The sequence below is a fragment of the Fulmarus glacialis genome, unplaced genomic scaffold (assembly GCF_000690835.1).
Source record: "Fulmarus glacialis isolate BGI_N327 unplaced genomic scaffold, ASM69083v1 scaffold15659, whole genome shotgun sequence".
Lineage (NCBI taxonomy): Eukaryota > Metazoa > Chordata > Aves > Procellariiformes > Procellariidae > Fulmarus > Fulmarus glacialis.
The window spans coordinates 3518-29819 of record NW_009232749.1 but is presented as its reverse complement, the minus strand read 5'-3'; the positions used below and the strand labels follow the sequence as shown (position 1 = coordinate 29819).

The 26302-nt window shown below is 46.4% G+C and overlaps 1 protein-coding gene across 1 annotated transcript in view; it reads left to right on the top strand.

Moving 5' to 3' along the window:
- The window catches only part of VPS53 (vacuolar protein sorting 53 homolog (S. cerevisiae)), a gene marked incomplete at its 5' end in the record, with an annotated part of 64573 nt that extends 41166 nt beyond the window's left edge, over positions 1–23407 (top strand). The window contains 8 exons of the mRNA XM_009585055.1: positions 177–324; positions 1276–1358; positions 4999–5077; positions 10028–10176; positions 15462–15531; positions 19353–19490; positions 22618–22722; positions 23104–23407. Coding sequence (XP_009583350.1) covers positions 177–324; positions 1276–1358; positions 4999–5077; positions 10028–10176; positions 15462–15531; positions 19353–19490; positions 22618–22722; positions 23104–23274 — 943 coding nt within the window. The remainder of the gene's footprint in view (positions 1–176; positions 325–1275; positions 1359–4998; positions 5078–10027; positions 10177–15461; positions 15532–19352; positions 19491–22617; positions 22723–23103) is intronic.
- Positions 23408–26302: the final 2895 nt, after the last annotated feature.

Genomic DNA, 26302 nt, shown 5'->3' with positions numbered 1-26302 from the left:
CCTTAACCAAAATAGCAGTTGTGGGTTTGATGTAGAATGACACTGACCTGTGATGCCCAGGACATTGGACTTTGTGGTCATAAGGGCTTTTTATAGCATTGAAATCTAGTAGTAATTTTGCATTGTGTGTGTCTGTACACCTGAAAGCCTTACAGGTTTTGTCTTTTTTTTTCCAGGACAACTAGCAGCAGTGGTGGGCTCACCATCACTAGTTTGCTGAAAGAAAAGGAAGGCTCTGAAGTGGCTAAGTTTACTTTAGAAGAACTCTGCCTCATTTGCAGCATCCTTAGTACTGCAGAGTACTGCTTGGCAACCACCCAGCAGGTGAGCTTTCCCTTTCCTCTACAGTACCTCCGAGAAGACACCCAGCAGCAGCCCCTCTTCTGTGGCGAGATGCTCTGCTGCTCCCCCTTCGAGGGTAGCCTGCTGTGGAGACTGGAAGTCAGAAGTACTAAAATATCCATAGTAGTGTCTGCTCCATGTAGCGTCCCGTTGATTATTGAGCTCTACATTATTAAATCTATATTCCAAAAAAAGAAAAGTATTGATTTTGCTGTTTCTACCTGAGAAAAGTAATTTGCTTATAATCCTGCTTTGCAGCATCAGTTTTGGATGCTATCCTTTTATACTTGTTACATAATTTGTTTTGGATTGGATTATTTTTTAATTAAAAAAAAAGACTCTTCTCATGGTTCATGATCTCCCTTTTATAAAAACAAGAAAAACAGTAACTCAAAATAGGTTTGGGAAAATGCTTGCGTGAAATATTAGGGCAAGGTGGAGTGAGGAGAGGAGGTATTTACGCTGACATGCTTTGCAGCCACAGTGCTCCTTACATTCAGGTGCTTTCAAAATGCCATAGGTTAGTAGATGAGCTGTGGTGTTTGGCCGTATCAGGGCTTTTCCACCCGTAGAACTGGCAATCCTCCTCCTCTGCAGTTTGGGCACAGACAGGGTGTTGGAAAACATCTTTATTAGCAGGACAGGTGCCACAGTGTTAAGCTAGTACATTAGCATGTCATGCTAGAGTTACATGTATGACCTTGGAGGTTACTACTTTGAGGACGCAGTGCCATCATAGGCCATCCTGGCAGATCAAGATGTCTAGGGTGTCCAACAAGGAGAGATTCCTGTTGTTCATTGGCTGAGTTTTGGATATAGTCTGGGCACAGATTAGGTTTTAAGAAGCTGGCTTTTCCAGGACGTAAGTTTTCAAGACTGGTCATTTCAAGTAAGGAATCTGATCTTTCTGTTGCTTCTTTTGTTTCCTAACAGTTGGAAGAGAAACTCAAAGAAAAAGTGGATGCAAGTCTAGTGGAGAGAATCAACCTGACGGGAGAGATGGACACTTTCAGCATGTATGTTCAGCAGATGCGTCCTCCCAGAATATATCAAACATCCTAGTTTGTCAGCCAGATGGTGCTGGAGTAATACAAGCCCAAGATCCCAGTGTCGTAGGACCCCGCCAGCAGTAGGACCCACCCAGATATGCAGCCTAGGCATAGGCATTTCCCTGGTGAAGGAATGGTCATCCTTTGGCTAGTCCAAGAGCAGCGGTAGTACAGACTTCAGATGTAGTTGTTCCCCATCGTCCTGGCCAAAGGAACAAGAGCACTGGAAAGGGGAAAGGAAATAGTGAGTTTCCATTTGAAACATCATTTGCATCTTGGCAGCTCTGTGAGGTGGCTGTTACATTTCAAGAAAGGAAGCTATTTCAGTACATTCCTTCCTGCTTTAGCTTCCCACTGTTAATCAGCAGCCTTGTCAGTATGATCAAACCCCATTTCAGATGACATAAAAGACTGATCCGATCTTATATTTGGGGATTATAATTGAGAGAAGATTATCATTCATTAAAATAACTTTTCATGTAACGATGCTAAATATATTCCCCTCTAACATCCTCTCCTCTCCACCACTGACAAACATTGAATATTTTTTGAGAGAAGGAAATGGAGGCAAAAAAATAATTGTTTTGCCTCACATCAGACAAAAGAAAACCTTGCCAAAGCTGGGAAAATAATCCCTATCACCAGCTCTCCTTCTCCTTAAAACTAAGATTCAGCCCAGATAGCAGTAAGATTTTTTTCACAAGACTTACTGTGATTCCTCCTCTTTTGCTCCAGTGGGTTGCTGAATCTCCATCCAGGTTTTTCAATGGTCTCAGGCTCCATTCCAGGATGCAGAGACTCCCTTCCCTTTAGATAATTCTCAGACCGTTTTAAGAGTGAATCCCTGACCGAAAACTAGAGTTGCTGTCTCCACTAAGCCAAAGCAAGCAAGGTAGCTGAGCGGTAGAAATAAAATATGCCATATGGTGGGATTTTGTTAACATGGACAAGTTGGGGTTGAGTTTTGTGTTTTCTTGTGACCTGTCCGGCAGGAGCCAGCTGCCTTGAGTCGCTGCTCCGTTTCCACAGTGGCTGCCTCACAAGGTGGTTGGTCGTAGGCAACCAATATGATGTGTTTTGGAAATTGTTTAAATGTATAGCTCACGTTTGCTGTTTTGGACAGCTTTAAAGTTAAACTGACAGGCCTGATGTATCTTGTAACAAAGGCTTTTTAATTGACTTTCGGTCTGTTCCAGTATAGTGCTTTGTCCAGTCTTCTGTCAGTGTAAGTCATAGCTATAAAACTCTCTGGCATTTGCTCATTCAACATCAAACAAGTTGTTTCTTCTGGGATTTAGGCATGGTCGTAAAGAAAGTGGTAAAACGTTGCTGCTTACACACCCTGAAAAGTGTTTCTTCCTTTGCAGAAAGGAGAGTGCAGAACCACCCCAAACGCATATAAAGTGATCAGCTCGGGGGGTTTTACCCTTGGGGTGGCTAAGCATTTTCTTTAGGAAATGTGGAAAAGATAATGAGCTCTTCTTGAAGCTCAGTAGGAGGAAAATTACTGTCCTGTAAATCCAGAAATCCATGATTCCCACCCCCTGCTCTATTGATCTGTTGTGAGATTATGGGCAGCATTCAGAGACCCCTGGAAGGCCTGGAGCGTTGAACTTACTATAGTAAGAACTTACTATACTAGAACTATACTGATCATTTACGGCCTCGGCTTCCTGGTCTATCAGCTTCTGTGTATCTATCAGGGATTGTGTGAGGATTCATTAACTGCCACTGCAGTACGGTTCTGTGCTGCCCGGGGCAAAGGTTTGAAGTGGCTTCTAGCAGAACCAGGATCCAAACCCTGTTGATGTGTCATGATGCATTTGCAACACGCTTCTTGCTGCACCGTTACCCCTCTACAGCAGGTGTGTTTATTTTGAAGCGTAGACAAATAAGTTTCTCTCCCTTTTTGCAGTCTTGTGGTTTTCAGGCGAGAACCTGTACTTGGTCACCCAGCTTCAGACAGACTCCTGACGTGCGGAGACTGGTGCTGAAGTCACTTTCCTTCCACTGAGAGAGTTGCATTTCATTTTGGTGCTAAACCACAACTCTTTCCTACAGGTCGCTGCCAGCAGGCGCCCTGCAGGAGTCAGCTGTGCCCAAGAGACAGTTATTTCGGTCCGGCTCCCTTGGCATCGCTTGCGCTGGTGGAATCCCCCAAGGGAGTAAATCCTGTAGTGCCCAGCAGAAGCAGAGGCACCAGCAGAAACGGTCACAGGCTTTTTTTATCCCAGTGCAAGTTTCAGATCATGTAACTTGAAGCCAGTGGTCATTTCATCTCCCATATTAATTTTTCCAACTAATTTTGGATGAGTTTGCCTTTACAAACAAATTAATTGCTCTGAAGGAACAGTCTTTTACTTGCATCCTGTTCCGGTCGTTATGTGCTAGGGCTCTAGGAAACGGAATAGACAGCCTCTGTGGGTTGCGGTGAAGAACAACACCCGGATGCCAGCAGCAGCTATGAGTGGGTGATACCATATCTTGATGAGGACACTTAAAAACAGTGAACAGTGAAAAAACAGTGAACACTTAAACACTTAAAAACAGTGAACTTTTGAACAGTGAACTCCAGAGTAGTACCCAGAACTGCACGAAGACAACGAGGGGGAGGAAAGATGGTTTGAGGAAGCACTGGTCAGATTTCTTATAGATCTGTGATTCCCATCTGTGCTAGCATCATGAGAAAGAGTAAAAGTAAAATCCAGTTCTTAATATATAAGAAGTTGTAAACAGGCATCTGTGGCACATTTAAAGTTTACACTGTTTTTAAAAACTCTACTTACTTAGTGAATCACAGTCACTTATTTGTTCTAGCAGAAGTTGTCTGTAATGCGAGTCCTGGGTTACGGGCCCTTTAGGGCGGTCCGAGTTGCTGCAGACAGTGTTACTCGGCTGTTTTAGGATTAGTTGCACCTTTATGCACATCATAGTATGGTGGCATCAAATATGTCTCTAAGCAATATCATGCTGTTTAAAAAAAAAAAGGGAGGGAGGGAAATGTGTTTGACTAATGTGTCCTTCAGTCTGGTATATGTCTCTGAGAAACTCAAACAATGGATGGCGGCAATCCTAGACATAGTGTAAATAAGACATCTGCCTTCATCTTCTCAAATGGGAGACACGTTCAGAACTCATACAGATGTACTTTTTAAAATCCTCTTTGCAGGTTTCTGTGAGTAGTTGAATATTGACTGTGAATAAGTGGAGAGATGATAAAATGTTAGATTTATGCAGACCAGATTAAATTTGAAGCCGAATCCCAGTCTGGGCTCGGTACTCGGGGGTTTCTCCTCCTCCTGATGTGCAGGCAGGGGGTTACCCCATCTGACACCTTTGATCTCCAACCCGTTCTATGTGTCAAAACAGAGAAAGGTCAACTATAAAAATGTCCTCTCTACGCTAAAGCCCATTGTGTAGCTCCCTGATGAACAGCACGCAGAACTTCCCGGCTTCTTTTCAGTACAAGTTTTAGCCATGTGTATTCACAGCATAATGCTACTGTTGGCTAGTAGATGATTTTCCTCCTTTTGCAGTCAAATACGCCAGTTCTGGCACTGTGTTGCTGAGTACTATTCTAAAACTCGTGCTTGATTTTCTTTTGCAGTGTGATCTCCAACAGCATACAGCTGTTAGTGCAGGACCTGGATGTAGCCTGTGACCCTGCCCTGACTGCTATGAGCAAGGTAGGGATGGGTTTGTTTCAGGAAGAGGTAGCCTTAAGATCCATGTGGAGTTCTTGTTTGATTGCTTGATTTCACTGTTGACATATCCTTTTACGCTGCCCTGAGACTTAGCCATATATTGAGTTCTTCTTGCTTCTTAGAGCACTAATTGCTGTCGTTATAAATATACCCTTCACTCCAAAAACTCCTATCATTCAGATTAGAGCGTTCATTCTTTTGCAGCACATTAAAACACATGGATAATAAAATACTTTCTGCAAGTATCTAAGGATTTCTCTTTCCACTCCTAACGCCAGTGAGAGTCTTTAAAATTGGGAAAGCTTTTGTTAGCATGAAATTTCAAATACACCTTCTTGCTGCTCTTCTCTTTGTGTTCTTTGACAAGGACTTTTACTAGCCTGCTTGTTTGTGGCTGTTAAATGGAGGTACTCAAAGGGTAATATGGAATTGAGATTGGGCCCTATTGCTTCTGTGATCCTTTCAAGGATATATGGAGCCATTCCTAGAGAGGCCCATGTGATTAGTGCTTAAGGATTTTGTTGCAGTTACACTGCTGGCTTTTATACGTTTGAAATGCAGATCTGTGTTTTCTTGCCAAAGTATTGTGAAAACCCAGACTGCTTTAGACGGAGGTGAAGACAACAAAAGTGGATTGAACTATTTTTTTAATTAGAAATATTAAACGTAGAGCTTCATTTTTGTAGGATCAACACATTGTCTCACTGCCATGAATTTTAATAGCTTTCTGCTTGATGATGTATTCCAGCTGTAGCTAGCCCTGCCACCCCCAGCTAATATTTGAAGTGGAATGCAGCTGGTAACAGAGCTTATACATGTTCCAAATGAAAAGAGGATTTTTTTGCCCAGTAAAATAACACCGTTAGGAAGGGCTCAGCACTTCAGGTGTTGTGTGTGTGCCATGACAGTTCCTTAGATCTCCTCCTGAACCGACGTAGCATAGTAGTATCTGACTCCCTTAGCTCTGACTGTTTGTACCCAAGTAAACCACAACCTTGAGAAAGCAGCAGCTGGTAGGCCATTTATTTTTGTCTTTGGAACACTGGTAAAATGCAGCACATGTGATGGGACTGATGAGATATAAACAAGCTAAGTGTTATGAAATTAGCTGAATAAATACTTGTCACTTGTGCACGCATTCCGCTATTTGCATCGGACAGAGTTGCTGTTACGTGATTTTTACTAGACCTGGGTTTGGTGCAAGAGTTTTTTTCCTTCACCCTCCTCCTCCCTTTCTTTCAGGGCTGGGTTATTACTCTGACACGTGAAAAATAAATGCATGTAATTATTTAAACGCAGAGTTAGTATTTGGACATGTAAAATTTGAGTCTTTAGTAAAGGAGTAAATACTGTGTGCCTGATCCATTCCAATTCTCCTGTAGTGGGAAGGCATGTCTGTCTCAAGACCCCTACTCCATTAGGGCTCTTCCTTTATTTAGCTTCTTTTCATTTACTTCACTCTGATGTCCTCCAGGATCCAACATTCCCAGTCCTTTGTTGGAGTCTGACTTTTTTTTTTTTCCCGTGCAAAAAAGTTCAGTAACTATAGAGGTAAATTAAGAAATACTTAAACCTCTAAATCCACTTTGGCTGCCGGCCACTTTGAGAGATTTAACACAGAAAACAGCATCGTGAATATTGCTTTCAGCTGGGAATGGTGCTCAGTTTCCTGATTATTTACCTTGTGTGTTCTAGAAGAAATGGTAAATTATGAGAAGGCCCTATATTACCAAATTTGTAGGTAATAATCTTTGCTCAAACTCTACAGCAGGTGTAAAATTATTAAACACGGCTGTAGGACAGGGAGCTGGGATGTGGAGTGGGAGAGGAATTTGCCCTAAACCCCTGTTGTCATATTCTGGATAACAAAGTACTGTAAATGTGTTGTACTGATCTGTAGCAGGCGCTTAAATTGCCTGGTGTGCTTTATTTTTAATTGTTGGGATGAGGGAACTGCTAATTTGCATGGGATATTTTTGCCTCAATTAAGTTTATGGATTGCACTGGATAAGGTTTGATTTACTTGCTGAATTAAGCATCGATTTATATGTAAAACTGTGCTTGTAAGTGGGGCTGGGGGACATTTTAGTGACTCATGTCGATTGCTTGCTGGTTTTTTATATTTTGCTAAAACCTTTTGGCACAGCTGCAATTTCCTACTTCCTTACAACCGAGTGGACAACAGCAGGCACTTAAAGACGGAGCTCTAATAATCTCTCCAATACATACAAGGAAAGCCCCGAGAGCAGAACAATCAGAGCTGCCAGCTGCTAATTAAGTCAGCGTGAGTGCGTTTTAGCCCTCAAAGAAGGGGCAGCACGCAACACTGCAAACCAAAAACTTGTGTCAGAAAACAACGGAGGCAGTTTCAAAGGCAGCAATGTCTGCTACCTGCAGCACCCACTGGCTTCCCTCTCCCCTCCCACCTCTTCCTGCGTAAGCGACAGGAGGTCAAGGGAGAACGTGCTGGCCCGGTGGTTACGGATGCTCCCCGTGCTCAGTCCGGAGCCTGTAACGATAAGCTGGCAGTGGGATGCTACTGAGCACAGGGAGACTTGGAACTGATTCATCCTCCGTTAAATCACAAAGAAATCCCTTTTGCTAGAGACCCATGTCAGTGTCGGGCATGGAGGAGGGACCTGGTGGTTCCTGGTTTGGCCCTGCCACCCCACTCGAGCTCTCTGGGGACACAGGGACATGTGGGGACATGGAGACCCACAGCCGGGCAGACCCAGGATGCTCTTGAGCCCCCGCTATGCCCAGAAGATAGTGCAGCTCTCGTTACGCGCCAAACCACCCCAGTTTTGCTTAGGGTTTCTCTCTTCTTCTCTCCTTTTTAAGAAGGCACCCTAAAATCTTGAGGGTCCTGTGGTTTTGTTGTAAAAACCATCTCTGAAGGTAGCACCAGGTTTTCAAACCCAGGTCCTGGCCTTGCAGGCGGCCGCATCACCCCGTGTCCTGGCAGCGTGCAGGTGCCTTTCGGCTGCTGCCGGGGCGCCCCGAGCGCTGGGCTTCTCCCTTTGGCCGGCGAGCACGGGGCCTCGCTGCGCCTGTTCTTTGGGCTCATTTTCAGCTTATGTATGTAAACTATGTGGATATCCCAAGAAAAACATAGGACGAGGGGAAAAGAGGAATAAATTTAAAATGACAGGAACAAAGCTTTACCAGAAGAGTCAGGCTCATATTTCTTTTGATGACTTTTCAGTATGTGTACTATGTCTTTCATTGCAGCTACTGGGGGTTTTTTTGGGTGAAACACACCCACACACATACACAAAGGGCTATTTTTACTGTTCATGCTTTAAAGGTTTGGTTGTAAAGTATTGCTTTTGGAATGAAGACCAACAAAATGAAAAAGCTACTGTTTTATTGTTGTTGCAATAATTCAACTCGGCAATCCCTTCCTGCTTGCTGGCCATTCCCGCTATGTGGGGATGGTCTGTTCGTTGAGGATCGCTGTCTGTCAAGAAGGGCCAGCGCTGGGAATGTGTGAGTCCGTCAGGGAGACAAGCACGAAGTATTTTCTTTGGATATGACAAGTACCATGAGGAGTAGAAAAGCACTTGTCTCTTGAGCAATCTCCAAACGAAAGTAAGATGGAATGTAAACCTGTAGAGCAGGTGATGAGAGAGATATCCCTTGTAGCTACGTGGGTGATGCGAGATGAGCAAGTTGGGATTTTGTTTGTTTGGTTTAAATAAAGACAGCTTTGGTAGGACACGTGTAGACTCTCTAAGACACTGTGGCTTTGCAAAGAATTTGGCTTCTCTTGCCCATTAAGTCACTTAGGCTGCATGTTGTTTGAATGGAATTGAATCAGCTGGGTTGCAGTGATCAAAGTAGCTGTAATTAAATTAAAACCAGGAATAAAAAACTTCACATGCAATATCCAGAACTTGAGAAAACAAGTTTGAGGACAAGCACGCCCTCAAAAGAAAAAGCTCATCTTCTGCATGTGCCCAGTTTCCTATCCTGATTTCATATCCGTTTTCCTCCTGTTTCATCTCCAGCATGAGGAACAGCATCTCCAAACAGTTAGTTGGAGCACATTGCGGAGTGCGTAGTCTCTGAACAGTAGCAGAGCTAAGAGCACTTTTCTGGATGCTCGTGTTCCTCAGTGAGACTTTGTTATATACACAGATGCTTGGCCAGGCCTTACCCAATTACCTCTTTTTTTTTTTTTTTTTTTCCACATTACTTAGACTGAGTACTCCCTGTGTGCTGCAAATAAGGCTTAGAGAAAGTCAAGGGAGTCGCACATCTGGCTCACAGGGGCTATTCTCTTGCATTTCTGCTGACGGTAAATGAAAACAAAATGGGAGGTTGAGTAACTCATCTTGTTTTGTATTTTTTTAACGTGTGTTTGGGATGAGCTGAAGTTGGCATCCTAGCTTGTACACCAGAAGTGTTTTCAGTGTGAGCTACGCTGGTGTGGAGTGCCTTGGACTTTAAGAGTATTCCTGCCTCTTCCATCTATCTGTCATCAGTCTCACCAGTATTAAAGTCTTGGCTGCCATACAGGAATCCAGACTTTGCAAGCTTGCAGATATTTTCTCAAATGCCTGTAATCAGGATTTATATGGGCACTTCATCCCGGCAAACTGGAAACTGTTAAATATTAAGGCGGCCTGGCATGCTCCAAAAGCCTTTTTAATCCTGGTGGTCCCAGTTTGTGTAGGTTACCGGTCACAATCTCTCTCTGCTCTGGTGCAAAAAGGGTTGTTCTGGGTTTTCTTTGTATCTTCTTGTGGAAGGGTTTTGCTTAATCAGTATAGCGACGAAGAACTTGACCTTGGTGGTGAATTGCAAAGGCAGTCTCATCATGATTCCTTAGAGATCTTTTGGCAGGAAGTTTCTACAGTTTTCCTTAGCTATCGCATGAATCCTAATGAGTTAAACAGTCTTTTTGGTTGTTTTTTCCCCTTTGTGCAGATGCAGTGGCAGAACGTGGAACACGTTGGTGACCAGAGTCCTTATGTCACCTCAGTGATTCTCCACATTAAACAGAACGTCCCCATCATCCGTGACAATCTGGCCTCCACAAGAAAGTATTTCACTCAGTTCTGTATAAAATTTGCAAAGTAAGTTACCAACACGGCACAGATTTTCTCGGGGTCTCTGGTTCTCACTCGTCTGTTTGTAGGTGATAGTCTATTTGCCTTTGGTGTGCAGCGTCAGCGGCGCTCGGTGTCTGGGTGAAGACTCTCTCCGTCCAGGGAGAGCACAGAGGGAGGTGGGGTAGGGCAGCAAACCAGCAGCTGCTGGCAAGGTTAAAAAATACTTCAATTTCTTGTCTCAAGTTTCCTGCTAAGGCAGATTTTCTCAGACATTTGTATTGATTCGTTCCTTTTCATGTGCCTAAACCATCCCATAAAATATTGTGATGATCACTGTCCACTGTTTGCCAAGTACAGAAAGTTTGGGGTTGGACATCTAAAAAAGGCTTTGAATGTCTGAATATAGACACGACTCTTGCTATGGGAACCTACTTTCCTTCCAGTGATAAGAGGCTGAGGTGCTTCCAGGTGCTGAGAAATTTGATGCATCATTTGCCTCAAAATAACTTTTATAATAGCTATAGCACTATAAGGAGGGTATGTGTGATGAGTATATTCTACCTTCACCGTTTAAAAGCTACTTTTCTGTGCAAAAAGTAAGGGAGGGGAAATACACATTAAGATTTTGGGGGTATTACGAGTGTCTTCCTGGCAAGTCACTTAATGTTGGGCAGCATGAAAGAACTGGAAGGTGAGACAGAAATTCCCCTTGCCTCTGGATTCAGGGTTGAGGGTGCAGCTCTCCAGCATCTCTTGGACATCCAAACTTTGAAGCTATGTGTCGGAAACAAAAATTCAGTTCTTTGGGAAGATACTTGAACTCTTCCCTGCTTGCCTATGGCCAGCTGAGCTTTGCATGCCAATACCCCAAGAAAAACCCTCGGGAGGACTCTACCAGGGTAGCTGCTGCTTTTGGTGTTGCACGTGACTATGCTGGTAGACTTGGGAGCAGTACCATGCATATCATGTGTCACTCTAAAATACCTTAACGTTTCATTCATCTGTAATAAGCTAATCATCCTGAAATAAACTGTATGGCCTGGCAGTTATTGTGTGGGTTTGCGACTGGAGCTTCAGCTCCTGCTTCAGCAGGGAAGGATGCAGCAGGCTCTCCTGAGAACCGTTAGCTTTCGCAGCAGGGAGGCTGGCCTGAGAATTTCGTTCCCCCTTTCTATCTCAGGGTACTCATTAGTTTGCATTAAGGAGCAGTTACTGATAAATCATATTATGACGTTGCCCATAATCACTGTTTGAAATGCTGTCTCAGTGAAAATTTATTGCACTTAAGCCTTCTATGTGGTTATGCTTGAATTTTGTATCGCTAACACGGTGATAAATAACAAACCCCATTTACTCAGCTGTTCACAGCACACTCTTAATACCTCAGCTTAGTTGCCTCCCTTTCAACTTTATTGCTAAGCACATACCAAGTAAACTCCGGATAAAATACCCAGCTCTCATATTTGAGAAAAGTTCACATCTAAGCTGAGTGCCTTCATCACAGCTTGTTCCATAGAAGAGCAGAGAGACCTGCAAAACTACCACTCCGCTTCAAAACCTTTTTAATACAACTACAGCTCTGATCTACAGCACATTAAAATTAAGACACAGTCCTGAATTCACTGTGCTGTGGATCAAGTGTGGAAGTGAAAATTTGGTTCCTGAAGATTGTTTTTGCCGGATCATATTTAGAGTCCTTCTGTACAACTTGGTTTTAAGGAGAACGAGCCCAGTGGTAAGGGTGCACTTAAAATGCTTATGACATTTTGACGCATACAAACATTTGTATTTTTGAAGCTCTGAATTCTTACGGAATATGCTGGCCTGCCCACTATAAATGCCTGGCCTTTTGTGTGCGCCACAACACTGAAAATTCTTTTAACAGGCATTGTGCTTCTCTGTATGTTAATGCCTGCACCTTTTTGAACTGCCAGCCGCTTCTCAGCTCTAATGGATTGTATAAAGCACTAGTGTTGAGTTACAGGACCACAGGGGAGAAGGCATCTAAAGTCACTAAATTTAAAACTGAGGGATCTGAGCCAACTCTGGAAGAAGAAAAATGGCCATCAGAAATTGCATCAATCCTCTAACCTAATTTGTCATTTTTGCTTTGTTTTGACCAATATGCAACCCTCACTCCCTTGAAATAGTGAGAAGCAGCCGGCTTTCCAGGAGGCACTCGCAGGCAGCGTGAGGGGCTCTGTTCACTGCACCTCGGTCCTTATCCTTTGAAATTGAAAACCGTAGCAGTGAAGCCGTGTCTGCTATGCCGGGATGTGTTTGGGAAGTCTGTGACCTGACCTCAATGAGGAAGAGATTAGAACTGAGAGACAGGAAAAACAAACAGCTCTCCCCCTCTCCAGAAAAGCGCCTTGTCCGTCACAAAGAGCCAAGCGTGGTGGGTAACTGCAGCAGGCGTCCTCCCAGTTGCTCTGGCCTTTGCATCGTGCTTTTAGTGAGAGGAGTTAGGTGGAAGAAGATCGTGATGAGGAGGCTCCTGGAGGTTTCGAAGCAGTGGCTGAGCTAAGCCTGGGCGAGCCTGCAAGGGCTGGTCACCGCCTCAGAGGGTGGCGTAAAGCAAAACCCTTCTCAGCTGCAGTGACTCAGTGACACCAGGATGCTTTGAATGATGTCCTGTTATAGCTCGTCTCCCGTCGGACAGACGTACTGTGGTTGCACCTCCGTCTGCCTTGCTTAGCAAGGCATTGTGTTTGATGCATCATCAGCGCAGGGGATTAGGAAAACACGGGCTTTGGCAGAGCCACTCCCGTTGGATGGGAGCCTCTCAGATGCTGTGGTTTCTGTGCTTTAGGTTCCTAATCTGTCTTGCACTGCTTTATTATTACACTGGGGACTTGTCTGCTTCTATGGAGGGTTTGCTGGATTCAGATTTATAGCCGAAACTGTAAATGAATTCTGGCATCCAATCTAGCTCTGTGGATGTGCAGGGAGTAAAGGCATTTAGAGTACAAAACTGCTTGCAGAGCATTACCATTGAATACGCACGTATTATTCACATCGGGATTGCCTGCTGTATGTTAAGAGAGCCAAGCATTGAGTCCAGCCTAGGCAAGAGACTCAAGTGAATTTTTCAGTTAAATGCAACTGCTCTTGATGGTCTCTGCTAGTCCAAAAAAAAAAAAAAAAGAAAAAAATACCACAGCAGCCCTTGGATCTTATGGTTTGTCTTGTCTGTCGTGCTGGAGTTGAGAAGCTGTTTCCAATAAGGCAGCGTGAAATAATCGGCATGTGGGGATGGAAGGTCGCTTTACCCTTCTGCATGGATTGTGGGTGGCCATCCTAAGGGGCCTGGGAATTGTTTCATTCAAGACAGAATGCTGTCTATGGAAGACCATGTGGTTACTTAGGAAAGAAGATAAAAAAAAAGAGGGGAGGGGGTCCTTTGGCTGCCGGTCTGCCACCCTGCAGAAAGAAAGGCTCGCCCTGCTTCTCGTGCACAACACGAGCATTAGCTCCACGCCTGACCTTACAGAGAGAGGGAGACTTGGACCTATGTGCAAGATCAAAGGTACAATTAATCTCTTGTGCTCTTCGCTTGTAGCAAGCTGCTGCATCCAGAGTGGATTGATCATTTTGTAGGATCAACTAAGCTCCAGCTGTGCTTGGCATGCTCTAATTGCCCTCTGGGAATTAGTTATACACCTGAAAAATGGACTTCTAAAACAGATAAGTTACATCTCTGCTGTAACGCTTTCGTGCAAGAGGAGACAGGGCTTGTTTTCCTCCTCTTATTTATATTTTGTTGCCAAGGTTGTTTCTCTGGTGGCCAAATTCAAAGCTGTTTGGGGCAGCCCAGTAGCTGGTTTTCAATAGTAGTTTGAAATTGTTCTCCTTGACGCCTCTCCAGGAAAAGATGATTCACTGAGAGAGGTCGTGGCTGTGTCTGAGGGAAGGGGAAGGGAAGGAGCCTTCACTTGGAAGGATTCTTCCTTGAACCATTTCTTTTGATTTGCTTAGCAGCTTGGCATGCTCTGTGCCTGAGTTACACTTTTGTTATTCTTCCATGAGAAAGGGCAGAAAATAAACGTCCTGGCTTGGAAAACAGGTGGCAGGACAAACAAGATGCTGTCCACGCTCCTTGCTTTGTGGGAAGGAAACAAGTAACTTGACGGATGCAAGGGGGAGACCATGCTGAATTTAGATCATCACCTTAAAGTCACCTCATTCAAAAGGACAGAGAACAGCCTGACTTATATGAACTTAGGACAGAGCCATTAAAATCTAAGACCTGCCACCAGGTCATGGACAAGGTCCTGCAAACGTGAGCCTTGTAGGCATTCAGGCAAAGAAGGCCGTGTGAAAGAAGCAGAGTACATTAAAAAACAAGGCACCAAAAGGAAGACAAGATGATGAGTGGTGTGCTCCTGACAGACGGAGTTTGTGTTGCTCACGCTGGCCCCTCTCCTCGCGTTCAGCTCCTGAGTTTTCCTGGTGCTGCACCTTGGTAGAGCAGGTGGGGCAGGCGCTTGTCTTGCAGGTGCTCAGCCAGCGCTTCTGCTAGGAGGGAGCATCTGCTTCTCCACTGAAGAATGGAACTACTGCAAAGCCTAAAATCAAGAAGCAAAAAACTAAAACCGAAGCTGATGCTCTGGAATATGTTGTCCAAGATGGCGAATATTGGGCTTCCATCCTTGCTGAATTCTCCCCGGTTGAGTATATGTACCTGAGTCATTTTTCTGAGTCTGAAGTCCACGTTAGTAAAATAGGGTAATGGTGTTTTCCTTTTCACAAAACTTTTTCTTGTCTTGATTGTGTTGGCCAGAAGCTTTCTGGAAGAGTGCCTTTCTGTGTGAGTGTCCAGGGCCCAGCAGACCTCCAGCCTTGGCTGGACCTCAAGTTCAGTGTGTAATATGCGTGTTATGGAATTACTTGTATGCAGTAAAATGTAGGTTCTGGATACAATCAAGATACTTCCACTCTGTGAATAGCTATACTAATCCTGGCGTGTTGCTGTTTTTATTATGTACAATAGTTTGTTTGCTTGTTCTTGACCTTGTACTGTAATACTTCACGTATAGTTTATAGCAATTTATTTACATGGAGTATGTGTGCAACTTCTCAATTAATTTGGAGGTCAGTATGGATTAAAGCAAAGGAATTGTACCTGGGGTTGGTTTGTTTGTTATTTAGGACACTTAATATGGCTGGAGTCAGCTTGAGAACCAGGCACTTAGAGTGTCTATGTGGAAAGCCATCCTGGTTTGTTTTGCATGCTTTGTTACCACAGAAGACTGTATGACTCCCAAGACTCACATGTAATTGTGTCATTTTCTCTCTCTTCTTTGCAGCTCCTTCATTCCCAAGTTCATTAACCATCTCTTCAAGTGCAAACCTATTAGCATGGTGGGCGCAGAACAGGTAAGAAAAAGTAATTGCATTGCCTGTAATATTTCATCACTTTTGGGTTCAAGAAGTCGAGGCAGTTTTTGTTAAAAAGGGACAGAGAGCTGAGTTACGTGTCCTGATCTCTGGTACAGCCGGGGCACGCTAAGGAAAAGAACGTTGCTCATGGCAGAAACTATGGCAAGAAGCTCCCGTGTCCTTCTCAGAAAGACTTGTTTTTCTGTCCCATCCTTTCATATAATAAGTCATCACTCAATCTCCTTGTGCTGCCACTGTGCCTCCTCCTGGGGTTAAACTCAAGCCTATTGCTTCTCTGCTCAGAAGGGCTGGGGCATGGTCAACCCGTAGTTGACAACAGGAAAACTTTACAAAAAAACAACCACCCCAACCCAAAAACCCATGTGTCCAGGCAGTTTCTCAGCTCAGGTAGTTTAAACACCAAGATTTTTTTTTTGCAATTGTTGAACATAAAACACACACAGTGCTTGGTCTCACATGACGGTGTGTATGCCAGGAGCAGGTTGGTTCCTGCGCCTTCCCCAGTGACGGGTGTGCTCAGCGCCATGTGCCCGCGGTGGCGGCGTGCCAGACCTCAAGCAAAGCGACCCCGGATCCTCGGAGGGTCTGTGTGCGCTGCTCCCAGGTGCTGGCTCCTTCCTCCCTGAGGAAGTGAAGCCATGGGAGCCCAGGGACTCCTCCACAGCCTGTTGGCAGTTTTGCTAGAGCCTGTGTCCTGGCTGAGTTCCAGTGAGCGCAAATAGATTTTTGCTTCCTCCAGTTTGCCTGCTAGTTATGGATGGCCGCTGTCTTCCTCTCATCAGAGCCGTGCCGGGAGGATGGGGTTGTGGAGGCGTAGTGCAGTGTTTTCTCTGTTCTGTCTCAAAAATTGCTGAACGGAGGCCCTGGGTTTGGTGGGAGTTTTGAATCTCACTAGGTGAGAGATGCTGCAGTGCCTGAAGACAGGACAGTTTGTTTCCTGCATAAATGCCTTCCATGCCTCGCTTCCTCAGGCGTTGCAAACACACCTCAAAACACTGCTGTGTGGTGGGGAAGAGCTGTTTCCACCTCTGCGACTCAGTAACTGAGACCCAGGGAAGTGACGACCCAGGGAAGGTGTAAATACCACCATCCCTGGAGGTATTTAAAAGACGTGTAGATGAGGCGCTTAGGGACATGGTTTAGTGGGCATGGTGGTGTTGGGTTAACGGTTGGACTCGATGATCTTAGAAGTCTTTTCTAACCTTAATGATTCTATGATCATCTGGGGCTCAGGATTCCCCAGCTTTCCCCCAGGAACCTGCCTCCCTGTTGCACTTTGAGAGCTGTAGATACTGCAAGATGGTGAGACATGATCTCAGGGAAGAAAGGACATTGAATTATTGCCACTTGAATTAACGTACACATTTCTGTTGAAATTCTGCCCCTTGACAGGAGCCCCTGTCCCCAAGTTGCACGTGGGTGGGCAGCGCAGGGTGTTTATTACCTTGAGCCCCTGGGTGCAGCTGCAGGGCTGTGACCCCCCATCTCCCACCCCTGCCTGTGGGCTGGGACCCCACTGCTCTGCAGGGATGAGGTTTGGATGAGGCAGGCTTTCAGCTGTCCCCTGCACATCCAGCTGCTCCCCTGTGAGCTGATTTAAAAAAAAAAAAAAAAAGCAGAATTGTCCCTAATGGGATTGCTGTGAACTTCAAATCAAGCCTTAAAAGCTGCTTGGGTTTTAGGCATCAAAGATGGGTTCTGAGCAGTGTGTGTCTGCAAAATGAAACAGGAGCTTTACATCAAAACCTTCTTCTTTCTTAATGGAAAGCAAATGAGTGAAGCATGGTTCCTGCTCATCTTGTGCGATGAGCAATAACCTGAGAATGATTAAATGAAGTCTTTTTTTAAATAAGCGTCTAAAGTGATTAACCAGTTGCTAGCAGTGGGCTTGTGTCTAATGTTAAAAAGTTTTAATATTACTGTATTCAAATAACAGGCTGAATTTGGTTCTTTAAAGCAGACTGGGGAGGTTTTTATTAGCCTGATTCACAGTGAATGTATCTCATCATAAGTGGGACATACCTTCCTGGGGTTAGATGTATAGAGGTCTTCAGAAGCTGGTCTCCTCTGTCTCTGCAGCATGTAGGTCCTCAGTTGCCATAGCATCTTTTGAACCCTCCCCCTTGGTCACCCACCGGCATCTTTCCACACTGGTTTCTCTCCCCTGGTGCAAATGTTGCTGTGGAATATGCTTTCCTGGCCTTCCCAATCCTAAACACAGTTTTCCTGCTGTGTGCTCATATTCATGTTTGAAATCTGGACACTAGGGCGGTATTTACGGAGGTGTTCAGCATGGGGAATGAGACCTATGGGGTTTCACTTTCTGTGGGTTTGTGTCTCTGACTTAACAACAATTCTCCATCTCAGCAAGCTTTGGCGGTGAGTTAGCAATGCCAGGGACCTGGGATGGATAACGGGGGGAAACAGGGTGAGGGGACAGAGCCTGCGAGTGCTGCGCCTGTGGGAAAGGCTGCAGAGTGCGCAAAACTCCTGTTAGACACGAGAGAGTTTACGTGGGAAAGATGTGAATTCCCCAACTGTGGAAAAATCTTCCATCTATGGGATCCCTCGTAGACACGCAGGAATCCAGCTATGACAGCCTGAGCAGACATCAGGCTCCAGCAGCTCTGGGGTGCACAGAGCTGCTTGTTTGTGCTGCAGTTTCCTGACTTCCCAGGACAAGATTGATGGCATCGGTTCATCTCATGCAAACCATGAAACAGGCAGCACACAGCAATGATACGCTGCCGCAGATAACAGGGTCCAGATTTGAACTGGTGTGACCCACCGCCCCTCCTCCTCGGCTCAGTCCTTTGTATTTGAATTGAATGCCCACGTGTGCTGAAAGCTGTACCGTAAATGTTCATATTGTTCTGGTGACTGCTGGGGGTTCTGCAGTGCCCGTAACGTTGTGTGTTGCTCCAGAAGGAGTTTCACCCGCTCCTGAGAGCCCTTTTGCAGGAAATGCACTGGGTGTGCCGACAGCCCAGCAGATTTTCACACTCACTGCTGTATAAATAAATTGTGCTCCTCTTCATCTAGTTCGATTTCAGGTTTCTGTTCTTCACTGGTCTTGTCTCACCTCTTTAAACATACCTCGTGCAATCAGAAGAGTGCGGTATTTGGGGTAATTTTGCTCTAAGAAACCCTAACCCACAGCATTTTGTCATCAGACAATGCTTGTCTGCCTTTGCTGAATTTCGTGGCTGCTGCTCGCTGCTTATTTAGACGCTGGTCTAGTAAAAACCAGCATACAGGCTGTGAGTTTCAGTGTGCCACTGAGCACAGCATATTGAGCAGTTCTCAATGTAGCTGTATTGTGTTGCAGTTTTCTTTTTAAAGAAAAAAAGATAAATCGGCAAGTGGTTGAGTAAATGCAGAAAACCTGACACAATGGGTGGCTGGGTGCAGGAGGAAGCATGGTGTTAATTCATTTGACCTCAGTATCTAAATAATGGTACAGCTACAGGTAATCGAGATTGTTTCACTTTATACTGTCGAGGAGAAGAGGACTGGAAATCCATGCCTTATGTGCCAGATGTTGAGCTGCCATAAGTCATTTCAAGTCAGCAGAGCAGAGCTCTGTTAAAATCAACAGACAGCGCTGATATGTAGCCACGGGTGATGGTGTCTTCTTGAAGTGTCATTACATGGGTCAATCTCTCCTGTTCTGCAGTCCAATTACCAGGACTTTTTCCAACGTGGGAAGTGTTAAACTTTTAAGCATGTTGGATGATAGCAGCTAATGGAGCTTGGTAAAAGGGACCTGAATAACAGGGTGCGATTAACTATTGCAGCTGCTGCTGGACACTCACTCTCTGAAGATGGTTCTCCTGGATCTGCCCTCCATTGGGTCCCAAGTGGTGAGGAAGGCTCCTGCCAGCTACACGAAGATAGTGGTGAAAGGCATGACTCGGGCTGAAATGATCCTGAAGGTAACTCAAGACTTTTGATAATCTGCCAGCCAGACTGCTGGACTGGGAATCGGAGCGAGCGAATTCCAGGGGGCCCTTCCTTTGAATGCGGCGATCTGCAATTGCACATGAACGTATGCGAGCTTGTCCGAGTGCGCTGCCAGCTGTTCTACAGAACTGGCTTATTCGCCGTGGGTTTGCCCCCATGCTCTTTTTAACATCGCATTTGAGTTTTCATCCTCATTTTTCAAGGTAACCGAGGGCTCAAGTTCTGCTTACTAGGAGCGTTGGGGCACCAGATTCCCTCAGGAGCTTGTGAAAATCAGAGCTAGCATCCGTAAGTGTCTGCCGCAGGGCAAACCCTCCAGTTCAGGTTACTCCAGGCCTTTGTGCAGACTCCATCACGCAGGGGAGCCAAGCCGTGCTTGAGTCACCTGTTTACTGTCTAGTGTAACAGCCAGTGCAAACATGTCTGGGTTACTGTATTCACCAGAGTCCTTTTTCATTTTCCAGACCTGGTGCCTGGAAAATGACCCAAAAGCAGTGTGTTGTCTTCATAAAAAGTAACAAGCAAAGCAATCTCCCCTTCCTCGCTGTTGCCGGAGTAAGAAGTTAGGTTTGATCCCAGGAGAAGCCATGGCAGCTGTGCAGTTGTACCCTCCTGGGCGATGGGATTGTCCCCTGCTCACCAACAATGCCGTGAAGATGTTCCTGTGAGTGAATTAGTGGGACCTGGGGTCAGGCAGGAGAGGCAGCTGCCAGCCGAAGCCTCCTGTAAACCGCAGCCGAGGCAAGGAAGGGGTGCGGAGTCCAGGCTCTCTGCGTGCTTGCCTGCTGCTCAGCGTGGCTTTGCTCCCATGCCCAAAGTAACGTCACGGCTGAGTGTGCATTCTGAATTCAGAAATTAGTTCTGCAATTCCATGCTTTTGGAGTAAGGTGACTGAGACATTGGTGGATATGTTAAAGCAAGTCTAAATTTTCTTAGAAATTACCTGAAGAAAAATATCCTGGTACTGCTAACAGAGGAGCAGGGAGGATTGGTGCCTGTTGCATACAGAAACAGGTCTTTCCTTGGAGCTTATGTGTGAATCAGAAAAGTAATGGAGTTACTTTGTCTACCCTTAACATTACATTGGCTTCATCGGGATTGAGATGAAAGCAGTATTGGAAGTGCCTCGGGCAGGCTGTGGAGTGCTGCTGGTCCGTAGGATGTGGAGTAGCAGCGTGACTGCTTTTTCAGACATCCCGTGCTTGCCCTGCTGCTGCACAAAGCACGTCTGCTGGCCCCAACTGAGGGCTCAGTGTCAGTAACTAGTAATTAAGCAGCGATACGCTTATGGCATTCAGTGCTCCGAAGAGCTGTTTTACAAAATAATGCCCATGTAATCAGTGGGTGATGGGGCTGAATGGTTGGCTGGGGCAGGTTTGTTAATCACAGCGACTGAATAGATCACCCTGAGCCCAGGTAACCCACACACAGCGTTTGGGGCTGGTGTCAGCACCCATCTCTCGGGTTTGGGAGAGGAAAAAAGGCTCTTGGAAGTGCCTGCTCCTGCTGGACCACCAGTATTTCTGTAGGAAGGTTTCCTTGCAGGAGCCCAGAACTGACTGGTCATCTCTGGCCGTTCTGTTTGCCTTGTGGGTTGTCTCTTTTTATCAGTGCTCAGATTCTCTCTGCTGTTTCCAAACTGCACATTAAAGAGTCTTTTCCATAAGAACTATTTTGCCCCATCAGAAGCACAGTACGCTCCTCCTCGGTGTTTTCAGGGCTCTCCTACCTAGTACCAAGATGGTTCAGAAGTGATGCCTCTGTTGCATATGCCAATACCACCATACAGTAACGTGCCTGAGCTTATTTCAGTGCAGCTAATTCAGTATTATACCAGAGCATCATTAAGCCCATAGATGGCACAAACAAATACATTCAGCTAAGCCCTACAAAGTGCAGATGCAAACGGGGAGGAGGGCGTCAGGGTGTGCATGTCCTGCAGAGCAGTTTCCTTTCTCCTCTGGCTACGCTGTCTGAAGTTCCAGCTTTTCATCTTGGCAGAAGATTTTTACAAGGGCTGTAAATTAAGGATTTATAAGTGTATACATGGCTATGATGTTTCATTGGTCTGAAGTGCAGGAAAAGAAAGAAATGTCTCAGCGACAGAATACAGTGTGGGGTGAGCTGGGTCAATGGAAACATATGGAAATGTTTTCAGAGACAGAGAAGAGTCTCGTCCTGTGCTGTTTCTGCCCTGCGTACGCACACACACTCTTCCCAGAAGGATGGGTTTGCTGCCCAGCATTATCAAAAATGTGTTCTCTGTGGAGCTTGCTGCTTATGTAAGGAAAATACAACAATGAGTAATCATCTTTCCAGCTTCAAGGCTATTTTAATTTTTTTTCCTGGGACTAAGAGGGTGTGAGGTCCGGGGCAGAAGTCAGCGGGGGGTTCACATGCTGCATCCCAGTCTCTCCAGAGAAGCGTACAAGAGGAGCTGCACCCAAAGGACAGAGCGGCTTCATGCGGCACCGCTCACCCATCAGGTTTCGTTGTCAGGAGCAGGAGGACTGCAAAGCAGGTTGCTCGGACCCACGCTGTCCTGGGCTTGGAGGGAGTAACTGCAGAGTGTAGTCAGATTCCCCTGCGACACGCTGCTCTGCTCTGCTCCGGGCAGGAGGGAGCAAGAGGGATGCACAGCCGAAGTGCGGGTCTGGACTGCATCCAGGCTGCCTGATCTGCTGGGGACTTTCTAAGTGTCCCCACCACCACCAGCACTGCCTTTCTCCCCCAAGCAACTCCTCAGCTAGTCTTCCCCATGCAACAAGATAAAATCTTGAGCTTTGCCAATAGGCCAGTGCCTCCCAGCCCACAGGCATATAGACAAAGTCCCGCTGCTCTTTGAAACGTGATAGGCAGCCCCTTGGGTCCAAGCACCACTGCTGTGTAGAAAGAAACCCCGTCCTCCTCCCTGCTCCTTACTTTACTTCACTCACCTTTACCTCTCGGTTACTAGCAGCATGTACAGCCTCTTTGCTGTTCCTTAAGCATTTTATTTTAGGAGAAGCCAGTCCTGCTGTCACTCGTGTGCCTGAGTTGACTGAGAACTGGCTTTAACTCATAGAACTTGTCTGATCTCTTTTTTTCTTGTCTTGGCAGGTGGTTATGGCTCCGCACGAGCCCCCGGTTGTGTTTGTCGACAATTACATCAAGCTCCTTGCTGACTGCAGCACCGACACTTTCCAGAAGATACTAGACATGAAGGTTAGAACCAGTCCCACAGAGTTTCTGCTCGTCTGCTAGTACTGCATTGAGATTGTTGGTGACTTTTTCTCAGTAGAAATATAGAAGGGTTTGGGAGTAGGAAAAGCACTCTAAGGCAAGTGTATCCTCTGTAGTCTGAAAGTGTGTAGAGTTGCTACTGAAGGATAGCTTTTCAGTTCACTTCGCGTGCTCATACCTGCTCTGGCTCCCGGGGCTGAGCTCACTTGTCTCGGGATCATCCAGAGGTCTACAGACAGCTCTTGGTGGGTGAACAAAAGGTTGAGGTTTGCAGTAGGCTCTCCTGCAGCTATTCTCATGCACACCCGCTCCCAGATCAATGAAGTCTAACTGGTGTGCTTCACTGTTCTTTTGCTCCCGCAGGGCCTGAAGAGGAGCGAGCAAAGCAGCATGCTGGACCTCTTCCGCCAGCGCCTCCCAGCTCCCCCCTCCGGCGTGGAGAACACCGGCTCCCTCTCACTGAGTGCTCCTACACCCGAGCAGGAGTCCTCTCGGATACGGAAACTGGAAAAACTCATCAAAAAAAGACTCTAAGTGAGCAGAAGGAAGGAAACTCCATGGCTCAGGACTAGCTGCAATGACAGGGAGCAAAGCTCGTTAGACTTATGATTTACAGTATGCTGCTGAAAAATCTGTGTCCCATCACTCCCATGCCCTCTGATCTCTTAACCGTCATATACCGTGGCACTGCATCTCCATTCAGACCGAGGGAGGATCTGACCAAGGTGTTTGCCCTTAGCTTATCAGGAATGAAACCCAGGACATGGCTGGGTCCATGTGGTGGAGAAAATAGAGGTATCTGGAAGTCAGCAGCTATAAAAACTGTTTAGGTGGATTCAGAGAATATCTGGCTGTGATTCCTTGGTGTCCCAGCCTTCAGCCCGGCTGAGCTCCTGCTGCAGCACTGAGGATTTTACCTGAGACTTCAGTGTTACTGCTCACTCCCTGTTGCAGAGCTGTTCCTCTGTTTCATTATTTATTGTGGGGGGGATGACCAAGCCCAAACCATCACTACCACCAAAAAAACCCCAACCCTTTAACAGCTGGGATCCAGGCATCTGCAGCTCCACTGAATTAATGAGATGCCCGGGAGAGAATCCCAAAGCAGATTTCTCCCCTGCTTCCAGGACAGGCATGCATAAACCACCAGTAAAACAGCAAGGCAAATCCTTTTCAGAACAGGAGGAAAGGACTGAATTAATGCCTTCTGCACCTTGGCAAACCTCCTGCCAACAAGCCAGCAGCCTCGGTCGCTGTAGCAGCTTAAAGGCCAAACTAGACATCTGCGGAGCCCATCTCCAGCTGCTTCTTATTTCTCTCGCATGTGTTGGACTCACCCGCTGTCCCCAATGGGAGTTCTCGTACCACATCTTACCCTCTCTCCACAAAGGGCTGCTCATGGAGCCAGCGTCAAGCAGCACCAGCCCCTTCTTGTCGCGCCAGCTGGTGTGTCCTGAGCAGGGGTGTGCCCCTTTGGGACATTCGCTGCCCTGCAAGGAGAGGTGCTGGAAATGTTGGCTTTAACACGGAGCCTGAGCCTCATCCTGGGATGGGATGCTTACACCAGCCTCAGACTTCAAGGGCCTTCCTCTCCTTCTCCTCCTCTGAGCTTCAGCTCGCACCAGTACAGAGAGAACCAGAGGTGAAATATTTTGGATAACCCGGGGCCCCTTTCCGGGGAGGCCAGCTCCTGCTGGCACACAGCCACGAAGCCAGCGCGGAGCAGGCTTGGGGTCGGTGGACGTCTGCGCCCTGCCTGTTGTGTGAGCTTCCCCGAGGACTCTCAGTGCAAGGAGACATCACCTCGTCGTTAGCAACGCTGGATTTCTTCCCAAACTCCTCTGTACCCTCTCCGGGGGGCTTTGAAGGCATATGCCCAACCGTGAACGATTGAATCCCATATGGGTTTAGGGACAGATCGACCAGTCGTGCCTGCTTTATTTTAACTCAAGCTTCACTTGCATGTGCAGGAAAAAGAAGTCCTGTACCAGTTTGGCAGGTGAGGAGCAATCATGCTGTCAAATGCCTTCTTGGGAGGGTCAGGCTCCCCACCAGGTCAAGTTTGGGCCTTCGAACTGTATTTATTAGGGGCTGTGCTCACTAGGGATTGTAGTACTCGCTGCTGCACATCTGGGAGGCGGGGATCAGACATGCTCCAGGAAAATGAACGCCATCCACCCAAACCCAGAGCTTCATTGGGACCAGGGAGGGAGGAGGTGAACTGAGGAGTTCCCCAAGCGAGGCAGAGCCTGGGCTGACGCTGCGTCTGCCTGTTCGTGCTTCAGCACCATCCCCTCTTGGGCGCAGGCTGCTCCCCGTCCCTCTCCTCAGCCCCGTGGCTGTGGGAGGGCAAATTTGGTGCCTGGCTGTCAAAATCCTGTCTTCCCTTTGCACAGCCAGCAGGCGAGCCTGCGCTTGAACAGGCAGGAGCTGATCACAGGATTCAAGCAGAAAGAATAAATCCGCAGAGATGAAATCCCGGGCAGGTTTTCTAACTAATGCTGCTCAGACCGATCTGCAGTGCAGCAAGGTGCGCACTAACAGGTTCGCTAACACCAACTCTTGAGGATGAATTTTCAGGGGTGCCCAGGCTTGGGCCCTGGCTGCGGCGTGCGGGTGCTCAGCTGCAGAGAGCCATAGCGGTGATGTCCGTCGCAGAGCAACAGTAACACTTGCAGAGAGACAGCAGTTTCTCGTCACTCCAGTTTTACAAATCTTCCCAAGTCCGCTGTTGCTTCATTTATTTCCTCTCCTGATTTCATGTCGGGTGACAAAAGAAGGAACGGTGGTTGAAAGCACATCGGGATTATGAACGGCCGTTCCCCAAGGATAGATTATCTCAAGGTGCGTGTGCAGGATGGTTCACACGTTATCAAATGCAATAGCTGGGGAGGAGGGAACACGGGTTTGCAGAGATTCATTATTCCTGTGGGGGGATGAATAATTTATTTTAGATTAATTTTTTCTTTGCTTTGTCTATGGATGATTCTCTAACTAAATTATGAATAGCTGAAGATGATGTTCAAGTTATCGTCGCATGTCTTTCCCCAAAGGCTTTCCCCATTTCATTCTCTGCATTTCATTCTGGAGATAAGAGGAAATAGAAAGAAAGATTAATTTTTAGTTTCAGGCTTTGAAGAATGCTACAGGTCTGGGTGTTTGGAGTTCCGCTTTTAGAAAGCAAGTCCGCATTTTTCTACTTTTGGTATAAGGGTTTTGTCCCCCCGGCTCTTGGGTATTTATCAGATTTGGCACGTCTGTATATGTATGTTAGCTGTTTGGGGTTTATGTCTCTGGGGAATAAAGGATGATTTTTCTTCTGTATAAAATGCCACTTTTTAAGGTTTTTGGCCGAGGTGTAATTCTGGCTGTATGTCGGAGTGTGACACTAAAATGAATTAAATGGTTACTGATGTTCATCTGCTGGGTGTTTTCTGTACAGCTGCCACGCAGCAAACCCCAGTGGCTGGGACTGACCTCACCCAAAACACGCCGGACCCAGGGCTGCATGCTGTCCGTCTCCATTGCTCTCTCCTGCAGCTTCTCTTTTCTGGCTTTTCCC